We start from the raw sequence: 10,000 nt of genomic DNA on the forward strand, positions 1-10,000 counted from the left end.
CGCCGCCCCCCTGGGGGGCTGGCGCGCTCCTCCTCCGCCCTCATCAGCTACGGCGGCCAGGGGAAGGCCCCGCCCGGCGCCGGCGGCGGTCTCCGCCTCAGCATCTTCACGCCCAACGTGCTGATGATCTCCACGCACGCCGACGGCTCGCTCAACCAATGGGCGGTCAGCTTCGCCGAGGACTCCGCCTTCTCCACCGTGCTGAGCGTGTCGCACAAGTCGCGCTACTGCGGCCACCGCTTCCACCTCAACGACCTGGCGTGCCACTCGCAGCTGCCGCTGCTGCTCACCACCTCGCACCACAACGCCCTGCGGACCCCCGACGTGGACGCCGTGATGGCGGCCCCGGCCGACGCCGCCAAGGCCCCGCCCCCGCCCAGGCTAGGCCGGCCCAGCAGGGTGTCCCTGGGGGCGGTGTCGCGGGACCCCAACGCCATCTACAGCGAGCTGATCCTGTGGAGGGTGGACCCCGTGGGGCCGCTGTCCTTCTCGGGCGGCGTGTCGGAGCTGGCCAGGATCAACTCGCTCCACGCCTCGGCGTTCTCCAACGTGGTCTGGCTGCCCGTGCTCATCCCCAGCAGCTGCCTGGGTGGGTCACCTCGCGCGCACACACACACACACACACCTCGCACACACACACACACCTCTGGCCTTTGGCTGCGCATGACGTAGAACACACACACACACACACCTCTGGTCTTTGGCTGCGCATGACCTAGAACACACACACACCACATCCGTTATTTTGCTGCACATGACCAAGAACACACACACACACACACACACACAGGGCAACAGCCTCTGTAGGTGTGGTCTGTGGTTCTTTGTTTTGCTGGCATTCACTCCTCTGGCGTAACCATAGGAGACTGGGTACAGAGTGGTCACTAAATCGGAGTCCATTTTGTTCAAAAGACTATTAAAGAAGGGGAGTTGTTTCAAGCAGTCTATTGTAAAGTAGAACTGTAAAGTAAATGTTAAGTAAATTCATTTTATTTAATGCATTTAAGAAGAAGAAAAAAAGCATAGCAATAGCCCTCGCAAGGAATTTATGAGTTGAACGGGCACACAGACCCCCGACGGGCATGCATGGCAACACACAGAACAGCCACGATGGGCACTGTATCATAATAATCATCATCATCATCATCATCATAAACAGAGAGAGACATGGCAAATTAAACCCCAGCGCCTGTTTTTCACACGTTTGTTTCCCCCTGCGCTGCAGCTCCGTCAACCATTTTGTTTCTCTCGTCTTCTAGCGAAAACACCGGGGAGTGTGAATCTCAAAGCTGTCGGGCAGTATGTCAGATGAACTTGGGTTTGTCTTGATGTTGTCGTTATTGTTGTTTCTCTGTTGTGCAGGCTGGTACTGTAACTCTCCCAGCGCCTGCTTCGTAGCCAGCGACGGCCAATCACTGAGGCTCTACCAGGCCGTCATAGAGGCCAGGAAACTACTGAGTGAGCTCTCTAACCCCGAGATATCAGTAAGTCGCTCGCCAGCACGGTGACGGGCAGTGCGTGTTTCCTTGTAGTTTTGTAACATTTCCCTTCGCCTCTGACTTCTATGCGCTAATGATGTTTTTGTGTGGTTTCAGAAATACGTTGGGGAAGTGTTCAATATTATTAGCCAGCAGTCCACCGCCAAACCAGGGTGTATCATCGAGCTCGACACCATCACTGACTTTGTAAGTGCTGTATGCGTTTAATGATGTTTGTTTAAACCTGTGTTTGATTCTGGCTGTCGAGGCCACAAGAAAGTGCCTCTTCTTCTTCGCTGGTTTTTAACACCGCTATTAACACCGTGCTCCTCCTCTTCTCTGGTGGAAGCACACCCGGCTCTTCTCTCCTGCTTCTTTTCTGCTCTGGTTTTAACTCTGTAGGGGGGTGGCTGTGGCTCAGGAGGTAGAGCGGGTCGTCCAATGACCGCAGGGTCGGCGGTTCGAATCCCGGCTCCTCCTGTCCACATATCGAAGTGTCCTCGGGCAAGACACTGAACCCCAAATTGCTCCCAATGAGCAGGCTGGCAGCTTGCATGGCAGCTGCCGCCATTGGTGTGTGAATGAGTGTGTGCATGAGTGTGTGAATGGGTGTGTGAAGGGGTGAATGAGAGGCCATTCTATTGCACTTTGGATAAAAGCGCTATATAAGTGCAGTCTTTTCAGCGTTTATCATTCAGTTAACCCTGCCTCTCTTCCTCGCCGGTGCTAACCCTGTAGTTGTCCTGTCAGCAGGGGAAGGAGACGCAGCTGCTGCACGTGTTTGAGGAGGACCTGATCCTGGGCAGTGACCGGGCCGACGCCACACAGCAGAGCCCCGCCTCCGACACCGGTACGAGACACGCACCCTGTGGTACACTCAGTAGTACACTTCAGTAGTACACTTCAGTAGTACACTTAGTAGTACACTCTAATAGTACACTCAGTAGTACACTCTTGTAGTACACTCAGTAGTACACTCTAGTAGTACACTATACTGTAGTAGTACACTCAGTAGTACACTCTAGTTGCACACTCAGTAGTACACTAGTAGTACACTCAGTAGTACACTCTAGTGGTACACTCAGTAGTACACTCTAGTAGTACACTCAGTAGTACACTCTAGTAGTACACTCAGTAGTACACTCTAGTAGTACACTCGAGTAGTACACTCAGTAGTACACTCTAGTAGTACACTATACTGTAGTAGTACACTCAGTAGTACACTCTAGTTGCACACTCAGTAGTACACTAGTAGTACACTCAGTAGTACACTCTAGTTGTACACTCATTAGTACACTCTAGTGGTACACTCAGTAGTACACTCTAGTAGTACACTCAGTAGTACACTCTAGTAGTACACTCGAGTAGTACACTCAGTAGTACACACCTTCAAGTGTGCTCTTTTTCTCTAACACTCTTTTCAATGGGCACAAGTATTAAGTCCACCTCATGGCTGTAGAAGCATTGGAGTGCTGAGTACATAGGCCAGATGACAAGTCAATTCTGTGCAATGTAATAACGTGTGTGTGTGTGTGTGTGTGTGTGTGTGTGTGTGTGTGTGTGTGTGTGTGTGTGTGTGTGTGTGTGTGTGTGTGTGTGTGTGTGTGTGTGTGTGTGTGTGTGTGTGTGTGTGTGTGTGTGTGTGTGTGTGTGTGTGTGTGTGTGTGTGTGTGTGTGTGTGTGTGTGTGTGTGTGTGTGTGTGTGTGTGTGTGTGTGTGTGTGTGTGTGTGTGTGTGTGTGTGTGTGTGTGTGCGTGCGTGCGTGCGTGCGTACGCGTACGTGTGTCCGTCCTCCAAGGCTTCTCTGCCAGGTTCTTCCTGGTCGTGGTAGAGATGACCCAGATGGGCAGATCCCTCCTCCACATGTGGCACCTGCAGCTGGACGCACGGCCCATCGTCATGTCCACCATGGGTACGTAGCAGAACCCAAAGAAACACTGTCAGTCACCATGTCCATGAGAACGTAGCAGAACCCATAGAAACACTATCAGCCTCCATGTCCATGGGTACGTAGCAGAACCCACAGAAACATTGTCACCAAGGATACATATTAATACTGGCATAAATACCATCATTCACCAAGGAAATCCCACAAAGGATTTTTTTGCTTCCCTCTGGAAAATCAGGGGTAGGATCAGTATAGTATATTCTCCCCCTTTTCCTTCTGTGAAGAGCATTGTGTTGCCTTTGTGTATGATTTATGCGCTATTATACAAATAAAGTTTGATTTGATTAGATACTCAGCATAGAGTGTCAGTGACTCGAGGAGTGTGACGTGTGGATTAAAATACGACCAAGACCTGCAGAACGTGTGACGAACCAGCTCTATCAACTGCCAGTAGGCCGACCGACGCCGGTCTGAGCCAATAGCGTTGCGCGTGACGCGGCGACACCGTCGCCAGCCCCCCCCCCCCCGTTTGCGTCCCCGCTGTGTTTGTGACGTCCCCTCTGCCGTCCTTTCTGTTCCAGAGGAGAAGAACGGTGACACAGCGACGCCCCAGAGCTGCTCCCAGTTAAGGTTCGAGCCCTTCGGCCCCCCGCTGGCCCCCAGGGGGCGACCCTGCACCTCCAACCTGCAGAGCGCCCGCCGTCTCTCCCTGACCACACGCAGGCTCTACAGCCAGGAGCTGGCGCTGCCAGAGGGCGTGGAGGTCATCAACGTGACCCCCGCAGCAGGTCGGGACACAGGGACACGCACTTACGCACGCACACATACGTGTACACATACACACACGCATGTATGGGGTGTGATTCGTGCCAGCGTAACAAACACTCAGTGCTTTCGTCGCCTGCATTGCGTGTATAAAGGTACTTTGGCGAGCTGATTAATAGGCGTGCATATACGCACGCGTTACGAGTCGCTCGCATTCTCAGAGGGTGACGTGTCAAAACTGCCGTGCCATTTTTGCGCACATGCATGTAACGTTTGCACGCTCGTGTTGTCAGCGGGCACTAGAAGCTGCGAGCGGGGCTCATTTGTCCATATTGAATACAAATTAATAATATTTATTTGCACTCAATCAAATTCCAGGACCCTCCTTGCATAACTTTTCCTAGATATGTGTCGTTTTATCTCCACTATCGCTACATTTTCAAATAGGTTGTGGCTGTTCGAACTGGTGCTGACGGTGCTGCAGCGCCCTCTATTGACAAGAAACACGTGTATCTGAACATTTGTTTTAAATTGCGAAGAAAGAGTCATTCAGATATTAGGCTTTATTAAAAACAAGTTGCTTAACATGTGCGAATTCCATTTATTGAGAATGCATTCGCAATGGGCAAGGACGAGATTAGAACCAGCTATGATTTAAAGGCAACTGATCTTACACGTGCGGCCGCTAACACGTCTGCTGCGCTAGCAAGGCACTGGCACGTTTGACACGTCGCTATGCAATTTCTGCACACATTACAAGCGAACGTACGTACGTTCATCTATGATTTTACCAAACTGTCATGTGTAGTGTTGGTGTCGCATATGTGAGGCGCATCTAACCTGTAGTGTTGCCGTCACGCACACGATGCGCAATTCGTGTAAACAACATGTGCACAGCGTCTGCGTGACAGGTACGTTACAGCTATGAGACGTCTGTCTCTCCATTGTTTGTCAATGGAAATTATACACGTGCGTTTAGACGTTTGATGTCATCGCGTCTTCTTAAGTAGGCGCAAGTCAAGCGTTTCAGTATGGTGTGCTGGCACTAATCACACCCCATAACGCATGCACATACACACACGCATACACACACACACACATACGCACACACACACACACACGCATACTAAGACACACAAACCCATGAGACACACACTCACTGAGTACCGCCATTTTGGTCAGACCCATGCAGAGCCAAGTTAGTAATCCTCCGTCTCGCGTTCTTCCAGGTCATCTGAGCGCCTCGTCCCTCCAGCCCGCCGGCCGGGCTCCCTACCTCCTCGCCACTTCCTGTTCGGACCGGACAGTGCGCTTCTGGCGCTGCGCCGTCACGAGGGCGGAGCCTCCGGACACCCCGGACAACCTGACCTACCGCTGGGAGGAGTGGCCCCTGCTAGTGGAGGAGGGACTGGCCAATAGCAGCGCAGTGAGCGTGTCGGGTCGGCCCGTGGAGGTCAGCTGCTGTCACACCAGCCGCATCGCCGTGGCGTTCCAGCACACGCCCCCGTCTCCTCTCCTCGCCTCGACGCCGAACTCTGACCTGAACCTCACCCCTAACTCCAGGTCCAACCAACACCGTAGCTTCAACCTCAGCTCCAACCACAGCCCAAACCCGAACCTGAACCCGAGCCCGGGCTGTAGAGAACCTCTGGTCCACGTTGGGATCTTCCAGTGCGAGTCCACGGGAGGTTCCCAATGGATCCTGGAACAGACTCTGATTCTGGACGGTTCCGGTCCCTCGCCCCACAACAACAACAACGTCGTCATCAATAACAACAACAGTACCGATAAGAACCTGAACACCCCCGGCGGCGCCCTGTGCCCCCACCCTCCCAGCGAAAACTGCCCCGGTTCCGGAGGCAAGAGCCTGGTCCATTTGGACTGGGTCTCCCGAGAGGACGGGTCCCACATCCTGACCGTGGGCGTCGGGTCCAAGCTCTACATGTACGGCCGGCTGTCCGGTAAGCCCCCGGAGCTGGGCGTGTCCGAGGCCGCCAGGGAGCTCCAGAGCTCGTCCCGGCTGGTTCTGCTGCGCTCCGTGGACCTGGTGTCGTCCGTGGAGTGCTCGCTGCCCATCCCCGTCTCCCTCTCCTGGGTGCGCGACGGTATTCTGGTGGTGGGGATGGATTGCGAGATGCACGTGTACTCCCAATGGCAGCCCCCCGCTCCGGCAAGACCCCTGTCCACCGCCTCCACGGACGCCGACATAGGGGGCAGTGTCTCCTCCCTACTCTCCGCCGTCAAGCACAGCCAGGAGGAGGGGCTGAGCCCACCGGGGTCCCTGGCCCCGCCCAGGAAGGGCCTGACGCGGTCGATGACCAGCCTGGCCCAGAAGCTGAGCGGCAAGCGGACGGCGTACGACCTGCCGGAGGAGATGGAGGACTACGGGCTGTTCGAGGCCGCCCAGCACCTGTGCCCCACCCTGCCTCAGTACCACCCCGTACAGCTGCTGGAGCTCATGGACCTGGGCAAGGTAGGAGACCCCGGACCGGGTTTATACATCCTGGTTCTTCTGGAGCTCGTTCCACTAGAGGGCAGATGGGGGCGTCTGCTTAGACCGTAACGGCGGTCAGCGACCTGGGAAAGGTAGGGGAGGGGGGGATTGGGAAGCCGGGGCGTGTTCACCGTTCTGGGATTCGGAGGACGTTGAGTGTTTAGGGAGCAAAAATGGTAGGGTTGCAAAATTCTGGAAGTATTCACAAACTTCCCATGGGAATTAACAGGAATTTAGGGGAATTAATGGCAATTGGAAACTGGAAACAGAAATTGGAAAACAGAATTTATTCCCCTTAATTCCCATACATTTCCAGTTTATTCCCGTTAATTTCCATAAATTCTCATTGGGAAGTTGTAGTGCAGGTCTTGGTGTCGGTCGCCACCAGGAGCAGGGTCTTCCAGACCAGTCAGGAACAGTGAAGGTGTGATGACCAGTAAACCAGGATCAGGGTCTTCCAGACCAGTCAGGACCAGTAAACCAGGATCAGGGTCTTCCAGACCAGTCAGGACCAGTAAACCAGGATCAGGGTCTTCCAGACCAGTCAGGACCAGTAAACCAGGATCAGGGTCTTCCAGACCAGTCAGGACCAGTAAACCAGGATCAGGGTCTTCCAGACCAGTCAGGACCAGTAAACCAGGATCAGGGTCTTCCAGACCAGTCAGGACCAGTAAACCAGGAGCAGGGTCTTCCAGACCAGTCAGGACCAGTAAACCAGGATCAGGGTCTTACAGACCAGTCAGGACCAGTCAACCAGGATCAGGGTCTTCCAGACCAGTCAGGACCAGTAAACCAGGATCAGGGTCTTCCAGACCAGTCAGGACCAGTAAACCAGGATCAGGGTCTTCCAGACCAGTCAGGACCAGTAAACCAGGATCAGGGTCTTCCAGACCAGTCAGGACCAGTAAACCAGGATCAGGGTCTTCCAGACCAGTCAGGACCAGTAAACCAGTCATTAAGAGCCAGCTTGTCTCTTCCCTCCCAGGTGCATAGGGCTAAGGCCATTCTGTCCCACCTGGTCAAGTGCATCGCCGGCGAGATCGTCGCCCTCAAAGACAACGCCACCAATCAGGAGAAGCGCCTGCGGTCGAGGACCATCAGCGCCGGCGGCAGCACGGCACGCGACGCCAAGTTCCTCAGCAAGGGCGAGAGCACCGCCTCCGACTACACGGAGATCGACTCCATTCCACCGCTGCCGCTCTACGCCCTGCTGGCCGCCGACCAGGACACCTCCCCCAAAACCGGTAGGTTACTCCTCCCCCAAAACCAGTAGGTTACTCCTCCCCCAAAACCGGTAGGTTACTCCTCCCCCAAAACCGGTAGGCTACTCCTCCCCCAAAACCGGTAGGTTACTCCTCCCCCAAAACCGGTAGGTTACTCCTCCCCCAAAACCGGTAGGCTACTCCTCCCCCAAAACCGGTGGGTTACTCCTCCCACAAAACTGGAAGTCATCCCTACCCAAAACTGGTAGGTTATACCTCCCCCAAAACCAACATAGTGTCTTAGTGTTGGGCCACCACAATCTGCCAGAACAGCTCTCAAGTCTCTGGAACTCTACTGGAGGGAGGGCACACCATTCCTCCACAAGATATTCCCCCATTTGGTGTTTTGATGACGGTGGTGGTGGAGAGCGTCAGTCCAAAATCTCCCATAGGTGTTCAGCTGGGTTGAGATCTGGTGACCTGTGAAGGCCATAGCATATGATTCACATCATTTTCATACTCATCGAACCATCCGTGCCCTGTGGATGGCAGCATTGTCATCCTCGACCACTCCCATCAGGATAGAGATGCTTAATCGTAGGATAGAGGTTATGACTCTGTATGTGACTTTCTATTGATTTGCAGTGACCCTTCCCTCTAAAGGGACAAGTGGACCCAGACCATGCCACCCCCCTCACTGTGAGGGTCAAGCGTTTCATGAACTGTTCCCTTGGTAACGCCACACATGCACTCGCCCAGTCTGGTCGAGAGTGTGGTGAAGAATAACTCATCTGACTCAGCAGATTTTTTCATCTCGTTAGGGTTAGAATTGAATTTAGAATGGGATGTCATAACGGCTCCCGTAGGTGTGGTCTAGCTGGGCCAACATGGTTGTCCATATAGTGTATCTATATAACATTACAGTCAATACAAATGAACAATTATAATAATAATGAAATGTGTAATCCTGCAAGAAGCTTTGGAAGCATTTACCACAGGACTACTAAAATGACAGCAGTGTACTAAAGCACATTTTGTGGTATAAGGGAGGCTACACAACACACAACTTCTTTAAAAAAAACAAGAAATTCATATTTTGGTCCATGATTCAATAACGTTATTCGATATTTTTATTCATAGAGTGCCTCAGATTTTATTCAGACTGTCAACCTACACCATGGAGATGGTGTGTGTGTGTGTGTTAGGGCTGTAGGATTGTATCGATACAACGATGTATCGCGGTACGTAGTCTCGCGATACTGTATCGATCTTTCAGCCCGGAGTATCGATACAGCCGGGCGCTGTAAAAAATTTAAAAAAAAAAAAAAAAAAAACTTTTTTTTTTTTTTTTTTGATTTAAATTTTTAAATCCAGTTTAAAAAGCATATTCTACAATATTAAGTTAAAAAAGCATACATATAAATAATTTTGAAAAACGATAAATACTACAATGTTGACAGTTTAAAAAGCATGGATATCAAATGTAAAATATTTATTAGCTAGCTCTCTGTCCAGTCATTGAGTTTGAGTTATCTATATAGTGCATTTGAGCCATTCAGTTTTCAGTCTTGAACACTTAAAATCTTTCAGTAAATGATGTGTGTATCGCAATACGTATCGTATCGTATCGTATTGTATCGTGACCTCTGTATCGTGATACGTATCGAATCGTGACCTGTGTATCGTGATGCGTATCGTATCGCGAAATCCAAGATGATATACAGCCCTAGTGTGTGTGTGTATATATATATATATTCACTCAGGTATATCTGTCTCCTGTCCTCTCCCTGCAGAAAAGGGGGGCAGTGTGGGCGGGGACAGCGGCCACGGCTCCAGCCAGACGGACGCCTACGACGAGCTGTTCCACACGCCGGCCAGCGTGGGCGACCTGGACCCCCTGGACAGCGACCCGGAGGAGGCGGGGCCGAAGGTCATCGACCTGTCCAGGTACAGCCCCACGGCCTTCAGCCCGGAGCACGCCCAGGTGCTGTCCAGCCACCTGCTGCAGTCCAGCCTGCCGGGGCTGACGCGCATGGAGCAGATGTCCCTCATGGCGCTGGCCGACACCATCGCCACCACCAGCACGGACCTGGGCGAGAGCCAGGGCAAGGGCAAAGGTCAGTCGCTACCCGCCCAGCTGCGGTTTCCGTCAAGCGAGCGTCCAACGGAGAAT

The 10,000-nt window shown here is 52.6% G+C and overlaps 1 protein-coding gene across 1 annotated transcript in view; it reads left to right on the forward strand.

Annotated features, from left to right (window-relative positions):
• The window catches only part of dmxl1 (Dmx like 1), a 49,707-nt gene that overhangs the window by 15,411 nt on the left and 24,296 nt on the right, over window positions 1-10,000 (forward strand). The window contains 9 exon segments of the mRNA XM_084439891.1: window positions 1-589; window positions 1,363-1,484; window positions 1,596-1,685; window positions 2,229-2,328; window positions 3,277-3,390; window positions 3,948-4,154; window positions 5,361-6,604; window positions 7,611-7,869; window positions 9,621-9,944. The exon segment at window positions 1-589 is cut by the window's left edge and continues 123 nt beyond it. Coding sequence (XP_084296017.1) covers window positions 1-589; window positions 1,363-1,484; window positions 1,596-1,685; window positions 2,229-2,328; window positions 3,277-3,390; window positions 3,948-4,154; window positions 5,361-6,604; window positions 7,611-7,869; window positions 9,621-9,944 — 3,049 coding nt within the window.

Source organism: Borostomias antarcticus (genome assembly GCF_949987555.1).
Source record: "Borostomias antarcticus genome assembly, chromosome: 6".
Lineage (NCBI taxonomy): Eukaryota > Metazoa > Chordata > Actinopteri > Stomiiformes > Stomiidae > Borostomias > Borostomias antarcticus.